A 14,695-nucleotide genomic window follows, 5' to 3' on the forward strand; every position below is an offset into this window, starting at 1 on the left:
TGTGGTGGAGATCGGAGATTTGTGGTGGAGATTTCAGTGGGTTTGATCTATTGTATTTTTTTTTTCTATGGGTTTGATTCTTGGAGATTATAGTGGATTTTGATTCGTGTAATGGTGGGTTTTGGTCCTAGTGTGGTAGGTGTTCGGCTCGGTGGCAATGGGTTGTGTTGTGTTTGAATTAGTGGTGGTGGCAGTGAGTTATGTTGGTAATTTGTTGGGTCAATTTGGGTGATTTTGGCATGGGTTTGTTGTGAGTTGTTGGGTTGATTTGGGTGGTGCAGCAATGGTGGGGTGGTGGGTTTGGGCGGTGGTTGTGTTGTTGATGATGGTGGTGGCAGGTGGTGGTAGTGTTGTTGATGGTTGGCAAGTGGTGGGGTGGCTGGGTGGTTGTGTTGTGTTGGGTTTAAATGGTGGTGGGTTTAAAGGGTGGTTGTGTTGTGTTTGGTTTAAAATGGTGGTAGGTTTATTGAAGTTGAGAGAGAGAGAGAGAGGCAGAGACAGAAATTAGAAAGAGGAGAGAGATGATTTTGGGTTATATATTTTATTGGATAGATATATTATTTTAATGTATTGTATGGGAAAATAAAAGTTGAAATGTTGAATAAATTATAAAATAGTATGATATAATTGATAAAGTAACTTTTAAAATGGTAAAATAAAATTGAAGATAGTGGATGTGAATGCTCTAAAAGAGTGGAAATCTTATGAAGTAATATAACTTTTCCACCCTTTAATTGAATTTCTCAATCTTTGCAAATCGGTCTTTATTTTTCATTTTCTCCAAATTTCCTTAGTTAGAGATTGGGTGTTGCATTCTTTGGTTTTGATTTCAGGCAACGGCGTTATTTCCCTAAATGTTTTTTTTTTTTTTTTTTATAAATAGTTTTTTTTTTTTAAATTCTAAAATTTATTTTTAAAAAAAAAAAAAAAAAAAAAAAAAAAAAAAAAAAAAGACTGAAAGTTAAAAGCTCAATTTCGAATTTATTCCTATTATTTTCTTCGGCGGAATACTTTTCCATAACTGCAAAATGGCAAAAACATATATCATATTGCACCATAGGGTAAGGACAATTGAACTGCCAGAAACTTCAATTTGCTTCCACGCCCTTCAAGGAAGCAGATTGGAACCTCAACCTAAATTACCAAAGGGGCGATAAAATTAAAAATAACATATATAACCCATTGTGAAACCTTCCCAAGCAATCTCCACGGGACTACAAAATAAAAATAAATCTTCTACAATTCAGCCATATTCAGATTCATAGCAACCAAGAGGGTAGGCACTGATAAGAGTAGCCACTGATTATCACAGGTTTAAAGACGATGTCAAGTGCTCTTTTTATGTCATCTTTAGTATTTCCCTCCATCCACCAACTGGGTTTGAGTTTGAGGTTCTTCCTCTTTCACTTCAGTGAAATCTTTAGGATTCAGAAAGCTTGGCTGGTTGGTTGATGCAAGGACTCTTGCCCACATCCTGTCAGTAATCACAACCTTGTTCTGCTTCTCAGTGATGCGCTGTATATAAAAAATTCAGACAAGATCTCTCTAGTAAGTCTTTTGGACTTTGGTCAAACAGAAGATATTCATTAAAAGAGTGTGAAAAGCAAGAAAATGTAATTGAAGATAAAGAACAATCAAAAATAAAAATTTATCCAAAACAATATAATATTTTATTTTATTTATTTTTGTTCAATGGAAATGGAATAACCACTCGTGCAGGAAATAAAGTGCATGAAGAGGTATCTTGAAGGTTACCTCCAGAGATCAAGATAATTTGTAAAGATAAGAAATGCAGCACATAAAAGAGATTATTACATTCACCATTTAACATTTTTCTTTATATTTTCTTTTTAGAAGTCATTTCCTTGGTTTCAAACACCACTTCCTTTTATGCTCAGATTCAAACAGATAGTTAGTAACTAACAACATGAATTAGTGTCAAAATGAGACCATTGATGTTAAAATACAAAATAATACAGTGCTCATCTAGGGTGACAGAATTACATACATTGAAAGGAATCATAGCATGTCTGCTATTGACTGGCCCAACTACGAAGCCTGTATAACCAGCCATTGCACCATGAACTGCACTGTGAGAAAGAAGCGTGCTGTAGACATTGTCGGAAGCATTTCCTGGAATTGCTCGGATCATGTAAGTAGGATCTGCAAGATTAACTTGTTAGAATAAAATAGTTGTAAAATATCCAGATCAAATTAGATACTCATTTGAAAATAAAGAAAACACAAATACACATAAAAAGAAGCAAAATCTGAGGCCACTGACCTATATGTTTAAGATTAATGACCATCTTCTGTTGTCCTGAAAAATAATCCTACAACAAGAAAAGCTGACAACTGTTAATAGACCAAAAGAAATCTATATTGAACCTCTAAAAATTTGAGATATGGTCTGTTTGCCTCCAAAAAATAAACGATATCTCAAAACTGAGGATAATATTAGGATCTCTTCACTAACAATATAATTAGCAGAGTCTTGTTGCAATCCAATGATTGAACAAATAGATCTGGCAGCAGAAACTTGTGCCAATTACTTGCTACGTCAAAGGTATAAAGAAAATGACTTAGTAAAATATTAACCACTTCTTTAAGAATTCTTCAATGAATCTAGCACCATACTACGCAGCAGCTCAGGTTACTAATCTTACTAAGATCTAATCCAAAGCAAAACTTTATGAAACAATGAATGATATTGTACAGAAGATGAAGCGTGCTATGAATATGGCATACAGTAACTACAATATTGATAAGCTGATGATATAGTTCTTCAAATGGTAGAATACAATATAGCTGGATATGAGATGAATATGATATTATATACATATATACATACATATATGTCTCCGTGTGTGTGTGTGTGTTTGACAAGACCAAGTTACACCTAGTACAACTCTTTATTAATGTTACACCACTCAATAACTTCTTATTTAATTAATATATTAAAAATTAACCCATTAGATTATAAGTTTTCATTCTTCTTAACATGCACACCAAATTTCATATCAATTGGATGTTATTTACTATTTGATCCACAAACTCATGTTTTGCCTACAACTTCTTTTTTTTTTTTTTTTTTTTTAAAAAAAAAAAAAAAAAAAAAAAAACAAACAAACAAACAAACAAACAAACAAACAAACAAACAAACAAACAAACAAACACTGTAATTTTAACTTCTTATAAATGAGCTAATCATTGTTCTTTGATCATCTTGAAATTTTGCCAATATGAAGGGTATTAGGAGAAAATGTAATCTAACAGTAGCTTTGTCAAAACCACATCCAATAGAAAATTATTGAATAGTATAACATTGCCAAAAGTTAAGTCAATGCAACGTGAACCCAACTCTCTCTCTCTCTCTCTCATATATATATGTGTGTGTGTGTGTGTGTTCAAATATAATGTAGGCAGTTTCAGCAAGGAAAACACTTGTAGTTGAGCTGAGTGTTCTCCTTTTTCTTTAATGAATCTATATTTCAGGGCAGCTCAAACCCTAGGTCCCCAATGCCCCCCCAGCCCAAAAAAAAAAAAAAAATTACAAGAAAGGTTCCAAGTTCCCCATTACACAGAGGCCCACAAATTGTACAAAAAGATGCCAAAAACTTTAGGATGATAATTATTTTTTCTCAAAAGAAAATACAGGTAGGTTTTGCATTCTTTCCCCATCTCCAAGGCCCCAATGTAATATGAAAATTATTGATTATATAAAGATTAGGTTTTTTTTTTTTTTCTTTTCAATACATGCTTGCTACAAAATTACTCACAATGCTTATTATTTTTGTTTTTGGAGAGAATTTTTTTTGAAAATTAAAATTGACAAAATTACTTAATATCAATTATATCACAAGCTTCAGTAAAAAGATATGTTAGTAAAATCCAAATACAAAAAGTTATTTTGTATTTTGTATCTCAAAGGCAAAAAGAATTATTTTCAATACAAATTTATAATATACAAATTTAAATAAATATTATTTCATTAATAGTAAAATATTTTTAAAAGTCCAATTAAAGTTTTGGCCTTAAACCTCAAATCCTGTATACTGATAAATAAGCCATATATTCTGTAGATGATGACATAATAACTTCATTGTGTAAACCCCAAAGTTAAATATTTTATACATCCATAATGTGGACATAGATAACATATGCATGCTTCAATCATAAACCAATTAGATAAAAGATATTTAAATCCAAAATTGATAAAAATTTTAAGATATTTTTCATTTCACAAGAGATACCTTGATCTTCTGAGATAGCCATAGCCCAACATCTGGTAGTAGCTTGTTTCCCGAAGCATCCTTCACGTCCATATTTTGCAAGCTCTCTGTAAGAAGATCCTGCCCTGCTCCCTCAGCTATCACAATTACCATATGCCCATTTTCTTTGAGTCGTTTTTCGATATATTCAAAAAGTCCACCTTTTCCTTCAAGAAAGAAGGGAGACTCAGGAATCAGACAACAATCCACATCCCGGCTGGCAAGAGTAGCATACATAGCAATGAAACCTGCATCAATAAAAGAGAGAAATTATATTGATTACAAATACGTAAATATTGTATAAATTAAATTAAAATCATAAATGCAAAGCTTTAAAATCCACAAGAATATTAGAGACAAACACAGAGCTTACCACTGTAGCGTCCCATTAATTTTACAACACCAAGACCATTTTCAATGCTTCCAGCTTCAACATGGGCTGCATTAATGGCACGTTGAGCTTCTTCAACCGCAGTATCAAAACCAAAGGACTTGTCGATAACCTGAATTAATGGAAGGTCCCACCTAAGTTATTTCCAGAATTAATGTACATAAAAAAAGATGAGAAAAATTAGATTTAGTATGGTTAAGTGAAGTGAATAAGAACCGGAATGTCGTTATCTATGGTTTTAGGAATTCCAGCAACTGCAACTTTGAGGCCACGCCGTCTAATTTCCTGCACCATCGGAACTAAAATATTTTAATATCTAAGCCACAAGTACAATGGTGGGCTAAACATTGGCTATGTGTCAGGTCGGGTAGGTTAAGCACTTATGATAACATAAATGAAGCTCAAACTCAAGTTCAACCCATTTAAGATACCAGTAATATGGATCCAACACATATAACCCATTATCTTCATTATTATTTTATATTTCATAACATATTAATTAAAGAATCAAATATTTCTATGAAAAGAAAGGTTGATAATAAAATTTTCTGATCATTGTTTATGTTATAATTAATGCTTTGATAAACTCCTACAGAAGAAATTACATAAATTATAATAATGAATTAAACATATTTTATCTTCATTATATAAATTACAGTTTCTAGGCAGAGTATGGTGACCTGTCAGGTAAAAGAAAGGATGGTCAGCCAAACCAAACACTTATAAATGAGCCAAGAGAGTGCAGGTCAATCCCTCAAAAACAAGGGCAGGTTCATAGATTGTCAAAAATCTAAAGCCCTATGTTTTACATTCAGAGTAGAACAATCACACACACACACACACACACACACACATATATGAGAGAGAGAACAACAGTGTTACACAGTAACAGAGATGCATACTTTTTTTTTTTCTTTTGGTAACTGAGAAGGACACAAGGACAAGGGTGCAGAAATAAATAGAATAAAAGACGTAAGAAATACAGAGGAAAAGTCTAAGAGCATTTGATAATGTCTATGCACAGCCCAGGAACATCAGTAGACATCAAATGACTAAAACCTGAAATTATCACAGAACTCCGGCAGACCATTCAAGTTAGTGACTCTTAATTGTTGTGCATGTGTGTGAAAAACCTTAGGAAACTGTTTCTTGGCTGTGTATTTTATCGGCTGGACTTGCAAAGGAAAAGTTAGGTTAAAAGCTAATATTGAAGAAGAATAGTATATTTATCTATCTATTTATATGTAGACATGGGGATATGAGAGAGAGAGAGAGAGAGACTTTGCTGCTAATGATCAAGATCAGGTGAAGTTGGTGATAAATTGTGGTTGACACAGATCTAACATTTCGCAGAAATCTGAAAATAAGATGCTAGCCACATCCTCTATCGAGTGGCCCCAAGTATCACATTCAACATCCCCAAAAATTGAGGAGAAAAGATTACATTATTAAGTCCATTCTATCCAAGATCTCTTACTGCCTCTAATTTGCTAACTTTAATTACCTCAAATATGACAGCTGCTCCTTTCTGAGTTCCATCTCCTCCAATTATATAAACCTGGAAAATTAAAAGAAATAATAAATACTTAAACCTAAAGAATTGTGTACGTGGCTCAAAAAAAAAATATAAAATGTACTTTAAGTTTATTGATTATACAAAAATCATTGCAAAATTATTAATTGAAACATATAAAAATAAAAAATAAAAAACACTTTCCACACCTGATTAATCCCACGATCCTGAATGCTGTCAACTATCTTTGAGGTATCATGGCCTCCTCGTGATGTCCCAAGGATGGTACCACCGCGTTTATGGATGTCATCAACAATCTTGGGTGTTAAGGGAACGGTATTTTTGGCATAGAAACCCCTGTATCCTCCCTAGATACACATCAAACATAATCTTCTGTCAGCCACTGAACCACAAAGTGAATCCCAAATTATAAGATTGAAACATTAAGCTATAAGAAATATCAACACTTCCTCCCCTTTTCCCCTTCTTTTTAAAAGTCATATCAAAACTTTATCTGCCAATCCTGTATTGCTAAGACATGTTCTAATAACAAGGTTCATCCATGTTCAAGACCTTGACCTCTAACACCACTTGGAAATGGACACCAGGTACAAATCCCCTAAGTGTTAATCCATGATGTAACTTTTATTCAGATATGGTGTTATGCGCAAGTATATGTCCAGGTGCTGTACTTGTCTGCTTTCCATATGTTTTATATTTTCCATAATTTTAGATGCATCAAAAATCCATTAACCCATAATTATATCATGCACCGTCAACATTGTACTCTAGGGTGAAGCAAAGGTTTCAATGGCAAGGTGCTGATGATAATCAAAACATATATTACAAAATTGTGTTGCACAACCTAGACAAGCCTCTGTGAAGATAGAAAACATAGGGACATAAAGTTTATGCTTTTGGTTCTTGGATTATCCAGAATTGATTATTTTCTAATTAATTTTCTTGATATGGCCCTATCCTGCATCCTCATGACATTTAGTTGAAGGTCAGCATGTTAAAACTTAAAAGCCATAGGACAACTGAAAAAACAGCAGCCACAGCACAAACCAAGGTCACATCAACTTGCACAGAATATAGAAAATTTCAGGGGAAAAAAAAAAAAAAAATCTGATTGCTCAAAAAGGAAAAATAAAGCACCCAGAGCTTCTAGAATAACAGAGGAAGGCATCAATTTTTTACTATGAAAAAATTTGCAATATATTGATATGACACTCATAATATTTTTTCTTTATTCAGTAATAGTAGAATCTTCTAAATTTCTACAAGCCTTAAGCATGTACTGCCTGTGTTTACCAAAAGCCAATGCCAATACTAAAACCAATACTAGTAGCTCTAAATTCTAATAAAGACATGTTCATAAATGGTCCTCCTCATGGACGTAGCTTTTGCCGCATTCAATCTTAAATTAATTGGAACCACCGGCTCCTATGTTGTTATGCCTTCCAGCTAGCATTATTGCAAGGTTATATAAATGACATGCATATGACTGATCATCTTAAATTCGCATATAGTCTATTTTCGAATATGAAATGTAAAAATTTATATGCTCGTTGTAATTCATAGAAATTGACTCTCGTCTCACATTTACCCTTCTTTTTCCTTTGTTAGCAATAATGGGGAAAACTAAGAATTGGATTATCTAAAGATTTTCAGCTATGTGACTCTTTTTAGGAAAACTATAAGCAACATAAACATGTAAAGCAAAGAAAAAAAATCATAACAATAACTCAAATTTTTAGCAAAGCATCAGTTAATGCGATTACTCACATCTATCCCAAGGATTTTATTGACACCATACATGTGATAAAGGCCACACACAATTTCCCTAATCACAGTGTTGAGCCCGGGGCACAGACCACCGCATGTCACAACACAAGCATGAACTTCATCCGAATCAAAATAGATCTGCGCAGCACAATAAACATGTCACTAACATAAAATCCAACCAAACAAAGCATTAAAGATAATTGAAAAAAAAAAAAATTTTAAATCATCAGCATTCAGATATGACAAGAATCAAGAAGTTTAATACCTTTTGGCGAGGTCCTGCACGCCGAAAGTGGACCCCTCTTGGGCTATCCTTGTGAACAACAATCTGTATTATGAGCAAAACCAACAAATTTAAATATGCACTAATTACAATCTATAACAGGGGCATTTGAATCAAATGTAGCAGAGATCAGAATTACCCTCTGAGCAACTGAATCATCCACATTAACAAAATACTGCCTGAAATCAATGAAAAATCCTTGTAAAAATATATCTTATTCTAAAATCAAAACCAGTAAAATATATATATATATATAAATTAAAAATTAAATTAAAAAAAAAAGCTGTTACTTACTTAACGACTGCATAAGCAGGATTGAATTGCAATGGATTTGCAAAAGTCTGCCATACAACACAGCATCCATCAGAATAAAATATATTGATCACAAAATTTAAAATTAAAAAAAAAAAAAAAAATATATATATATATATATAGGGTCTAATGTTTCAATGAGCAATGTGCAAAAGTAAAATTTGTTAGTTTTTATTTTTTATAAGGTTCAATTAATCAGCGAAAACGACATTGATCCAACAACAATAACTGTTAGTTACTACTTGGTAGGACCAGATCAAAACCTAAAGAAATAATAAATAAATAAAAAGTAGAATTCAGAGAAAAAAAGAAAAAAAGAAAAAGAAAAGAGAGAGAGATACAGGAAGATCAGGAAGATAATCGGTGAGGTGAGGAACATCTTCGAGAACATAACCAGCTTCGCCATGAAACACTTTTAGATTCGTTTGCGAATTTTCAGAGCACTCCATTCCCTTTCCCATCCAAACCAAACCAAAGAAAACCAGAGAAAACTCCGAGGATTTTTTGTGTTTGTTTGTTTTTTTTCTTTTTTCTTTCTTTTTTCTAATTTATCAATCTCAGATTTGAGAGAATTATAAGTGTTTACTATTTATAAAGAGCGACGCGAGAGTTGACGGGATGTAAATTGTGTGTGGCAAAGTGAGGAAAGAGGAAAAAGCGACGTCGGTATGAGTTTTGACTGTGACTTCGCCAGCAATTATTGCTATAAAATATAATTAGACAGCGCTAATCTGGTCGTGAGATTTTTTGGGTTATGTTACGTACGAAAATTATTTTACAACATTCCTATAAATTTGTATTATGGTCAATTTTTATTAATTTTTATTTAGATTTGTCGTTAAAATTATTTTTTATTTATTAATAATCATAATCACGTTAATAATTTATAAAAAAATTGTCAAATAATTGTAATCTCTAACATTAATCTTCTTCTAAAAAAAAAAAAGGCGAAAATGCACTTTTGGTCCCTACATTTTGGACCTATTCTCAATTTGGTCCCTAAATTGATTTAGCTCCTAAGTCAGTCTCTGATTTTTAAAAATCGTTTTTAAAATAGTCCTTGCCGTCAACCCAGTGACAGAAAATGCTGAGGTGGCAAACGGAATACACTGTTTGCTGACGTGGCTAATAAAATAATAAAAAAAATATATTTAACATTTTTTTAATGCCATGTCAGCATTTTCTGAATTAAAAAAAGCCACGTCAGTTTAATTAAAAAAATAAAAATAATTTATATTTTTCAATTTCAATTTAATTCAAACTAAATTTAAAAAAAAAACTTTTAAATCTAATATTATTATTATTATTATTATTGCTTTCATTATTTTTAAGGAGAGAAGAACACAAGAACTTGTTCTTCAAGTGCTTTGAATCCAAAACAATCAAACCCACAACAAGAGCACAATTAAACCCAGAACAATGCAAAATTTTATACTAAATCCCTATCCTCAACCGAAACCTCTAGAACACGAAAAAATCATCAAACCCAAACCCACATAAGAAAACCATCCCAGAAAAATCATCAAACCTCCAACCCAGAAAAATGTCAAACCCATAAACCTCCAACCCAGAACATGAACTTCATTCTTCACGTTTTTCTCCAAATCAAGACAAACCCAATTGACTAACCCACTCAAAATCAATCTCAGCACAAAAAATCCATACCCACAAACTGAAACCACCACCAACAACCAAAACAACCACCACAATCACCCACACCACCAACCACAACAACCACAAATCACCACCAAAAACTCACCGCCGATCAACCTAGCACCACCCACTGCTGAGAGTCAAACCCAAACTCAAACAAAACCCAAGACCCATACTAAAACTCAAAACACCCAAACAAAATCCAAATTCCAAATCCAAAACCCAAACCATCTGCCGCCACTGCCACCACCACTACCACCATCAACATTGCCAAATCCATACCCACAAACCCAAATAATAATAAATAAATAAATAAACCAAATCAGATCTGAATCCCACCTGTGCCGATCTACCACAACCACCAAACCCAAGACTCGCGGCAGCCCATGGCGAGCAAAACCACAGCCACCCATTAGCACCAACAGCCCCACGCCAGCCCACGGTGATCTGAATCCCACCTGTGCCGATCTAAACCCACCCACAGCGAGCCACGACCACCAAAACGCCACCACTCAACCAGAAATCACCGATTCGGAGAGAGGGAGATCGAGATGAGTAAAAAAAATAGAGAAATAGAGAGGGAGAAGAAGGCTGAATCAGTGATTTCTGATTTAGGGAGATTGAGTGTAGGGTGAAGAGAGAGAGAGGGAGTTTGAAATTAGTGGCAGAGAGTGTAGAAGATTTGTTTTTTAAGTTGATGAGGTTAACCAAAAACAAAAACAAAAAGAATTAAAACGTTTCTGAATTTTTATTTTTTAAGAAATGATTTTAGTTTAAATTAGATTTAAGGTTTTTTTTTTAAATTAAATTTAATTTTTTTAAATTTTCTCTGGATTTTTTTATTAATTTAAATGGTGACATGGCATTAAAAAAATGTTAAATATATTTTTTTATTATTATTTTATTAGCCACATCAGCAAACAGTATATTCCGTTTGCCACTTCAGCATTTTCTGTCACTGAGTTGACGGCAAGGACTATTTTAAAAACGATTTTTAAAAATCAGGGACTGACTTAGGAGCTAAATCAATTTAGGGACCAAATTGAGAATAGGTCCAAAATGTAGGGACCAAAATGCATTTTCGCCAAAAAAAAAAAAATGTGCGTGAGATTAATAGCTGTTAGAATCGACATTTTGTGACCTGGTTTTGGGGAAAACAGGTGGCGGGGCTTTGCGATTGGCTTTTTAAAAGCAATAGTTTTTTACTTTACTGGCTACTGTTTTAAAAAAACAAGGGAAGAAAGGATGTCGTACTGACAATTGAGCTTTTGCTTGGATGGTCCGAGGTCCTATGTGCAAAACAGGTGGCGGGATTTTACGGCATCTCTTGTTTTATCAACTTTAATTTTTATAGATTTTAGGGTACATTTTTTGGACTGGAATAGGTCCAATGACTTTTTCTTGTGTTGGTTTTATTTTTTGGGGGGCACCTTCGTTTATTTTTGTTGACTAAAAGGAACTAAGTCTTCATCATATCATTTGGTGGTTGAAAGGGATTCGTTGCGAGTTATTCAGACCATTACTGATACTAGGCCAGTTAAGACTTTGTATGGGCATGTTATTGAGGAGATTAGAATTTTGTATTCTTCAGTTAATTGTAGTCTTCTGCATATTAATAGGAAGTGCAATAAGTTAGCTTATGTCATTGCTAGAAAAACAGTTTTTATTTGTCGATTTTTATGTGTGAATGAAAGACTTTTCCCGAGATTTGGATGATGAATTTTGATTTACAGTAATGAAATTCATTTACCTTTTCCTTAAAAAAATAATTTTTCTTTGACTATTTTTTTCCTAAGAAAAAAAAAATATATTTTTCATCAAAATAAGCGTAATAAATTAAACTATCAGCCAAAGGAATCATACCCTCACTCCGAGATTCCCATCACAACTTTAGTGTATTTATATATATTAAGTGTCAAATTAATTTGGTCCATTAAAGTGCTAAATTTATCAAACCGTTTTATTTGTAGTGTTGTTCAATTATTTGTTTCCATTATTAGAAATAGTATTGCGGAGGAAAATAATAAATCATGTAGGTCCCAAAGTTAAATCTTTTTTTGATACACAAAGTTAAATCTTGGAATGGGAAAAGTTTGGGAAAAACCTCGCATCTTGATACCTTTCCCACTGTTGCCTTTATGGGATTGGGTATTTATTGGTTCATTTGCTTGCTCGCCCAATCTCAACTAATAAGGTTGTTGTCATAGTCACACTTAGGAATGGCCAAACCCAATAAGAAACGAGTACCCAACCCGACCTGAAAGTGCGGGTATTTCTCGGTTTATCATGGGTAAAGATAATCGAGTTGGATTTTTGCTTGAACCCAATATTCGAGGGTCAAGTTTAGATATTACCCAAACCTGATCCATACTATTAAAAAAAGAGAAAAAGGAAACCCTAAAACAAACCATTTTATTCCTTCTCCCTCCAGCTTGTTTCTTCAACCTCTCCACAGAGCAATATAACAAAAAAGTTCAAAGCAATAAAGAGAAGCATAACAAACCAAAAGAAAATTCAAGTAGAATATTAAAAAAGGTATTATACTATTATCTATTTCCGTTGCTCATCTTTACTGTGATGTTTCTCAGTACATGTGGGTTTACATTGACACAGAGAATCATTTTCGTACTCATAAACATAGCAGCATGCACTTAATACTTTTGTACACATTTTTTCTTGTGCACATTACACACGACCACAAAATCACACACCCATACAATATGATCTCTCCACATTAACATGGTCTGAGTTGAGGGGTCCATTTGATTGGGAGATAGAAAAGTGGGACGGGATGGAAAAGTGAGAGGATATAAAAGATTTTAGTTTCCCTTATTTGTATTTGATCGTGAGGATGGAAAATTTAAGGGATGAAAAAACAAATTATTTGGTTAAGAAAAAAAAAGAAAAGAAAAAAGAGAATTGAAAGTAGACTTTGTATAAATTTTCCATCATGTTCTGCTTAAATAAAACAAAAGGTAATGTGTTATACTTTTAAATAATTGTGTATGAATGGTCACTTTTTTTTTTTTTTTTTAAACACAAGAAATTAACCCAAAACCGTTTCCAAAAAAAAAAAATCAAAATTGATGAGAAAAGAAACATATGAGCACAAAAAAAAAAGACAGAGAGAAGGAAATGATGATTATGAACACCATAATGTTTAGCTGAATTTTGCTATTGGGGTAATTTGTCCCAAAGCACCAAGGGGCTTTTCTCCATGTTTTCACTCCTATAAAATCTCCTTAATTTGGAGAGATTGAGTTTTGGTGGGTTCGGAGAGAAAACACTCGGCTAAACCAACTCTCTCCCCCCTCCCCTCCCAACCATTTTCTCTCCTATTCCTCTCCCCCCCCCCCCCCCCCCGCGGAGAGGGTGGGTGGATAGAATTGGCTAGAATCTGAAATAAGAGAACTAGTTTAAGTGAGATATGCAGGTCAGTTGACCTAACCTAATTAGGTAAGGATCTAGACCCTACCTAGTTTGTTAGGTCCAATCCAAGATAGCTCTATGCCTAACCCAACACTAAGTCTAGTCCACTCCTTTTGCACACAAGCCTAGATTTCCAAACTCATCTCTTACACTTGCAACACTAAACCCAAGTTAATTTCAAACCTTTTTAGGCCCAATCTGAATATAATAATCAGAAAAGAACATTGTTAACTTAAGAGTTATTTAAAAAAAAAAAAAAAAAAGATTGGGTCAAGTTGGGTATCCATGGGTAGAAAATCCGAATAATAATCAGGTACGAGTGTTTAATGGGTATTAGGATTAGGGTATCCATAGGTACAAGTTTCGGGTTGGGTTCAGGTATACCCGACTTAAACCTTGTCCATGGCCATCCTACTCACATCTTGATAAAGAAGCTACACTGGTCGTCCCATCCATAACTGTTCCCTTCAGTCATTTGGTAGATGAAGTCCAGTCCTTGTTGGTAGGATGTTGTAGTTAGCATTTTGTTCATATATCTATTAGCCTAGTAGTGGTTATTTAAGGTCCACTTTGTTACCCCACCATGCACGAGATGGTTTTGATTGTATTATCTGGATTTTTAACTTTTAATTTTAAAAAATCGAATTTTTTTAAAACTTAGATTCTACTCATAAAGATAATTAGATAATATCATTAAATTTTATTGTTTTTCGGAAACCATGTTTGTTGTAGTTTATGTATTTATCTATACTATTAACAAAAGGATTCCCTGTTTCGGCTTCAATTTTTTGCGTGCCAAAATATCCTTATACAAATTCTTAAACTTTCTAAAGTGCCCCTATCTTTTAGTTGAATAATTTTAAATTTAAAACCACAATATGGTTAAAAGAGTAATTTACTATTTTTAAAAGAATTCATAACTTTAAGGCTTTCAAACTTTTATTAAAATCTTAAAAATTATGACAAAATCTCTATCTCAATTTTAAACATTATTTCACTAAATCTAAAAAAAGAAAAAAAAAAAGCCTTATTACACATGCAAAGTGCGTGTGATG

General features: G+C 33.2%; 1 protein-coding gene across 1 annotated transcript; it reads right to left on the reverse strand.

Moving 5' to 3' along the window:
* Nucleotides 1–961: 961 nt before the first annotated feature.
* On the reverse strand, nt 962–9,186 carry LOC112003424 (ATP-dependent 6-phosphofructokinase 6). Its single transcript, XM_024035611.2, has 13 exons — nt 8,900–9,186; nt 8,541–8,587; nt 8,386–8,425; nt 8,229–8,291; nt 7,964–8,101; nt 6,385–6,543; nt 6,167–6,220; nt 4,879–4,947; nt 4,645–4,774; nt 4,254–4,519; nt 2,285–2,333; nt 2,009–2,163; nt 962–1,515 (listed from the first exon to the last, which is right to left on the reverse strand). The coding sequence occupies exons 1-13, from the start codon at nt 9,017–9,019 to the stop codon at nt 1,351–1,353; spliced, it is 1,455 nt and encodes a 484-aa protein (XP_023891379.2). The 5' UTR covers nt 9,020–9,186; the 3' UTR covers nt 962–1,350.
* Between the last annotated feature and the right edge of the window lie 5,509 nt (nt 9,187–14,695).

Source organism: Quercus suber, unplaced genomic scaffold (genome assembly GCF_002906115.3).
Source record: "Quercus suber isolate HL8 unplaced genomic scaffold, Cork oak 2.0 scaffold_696, whole genome shotgun sequence".
In the NCBI taxonomy this organism is placed as follows: domain Eukaryota; kingdom Viridiplantae; phylum Streptophyta; class Magnoliopsida; order Fagales; family Fagaceae; genus Quercus; species Quercus suber.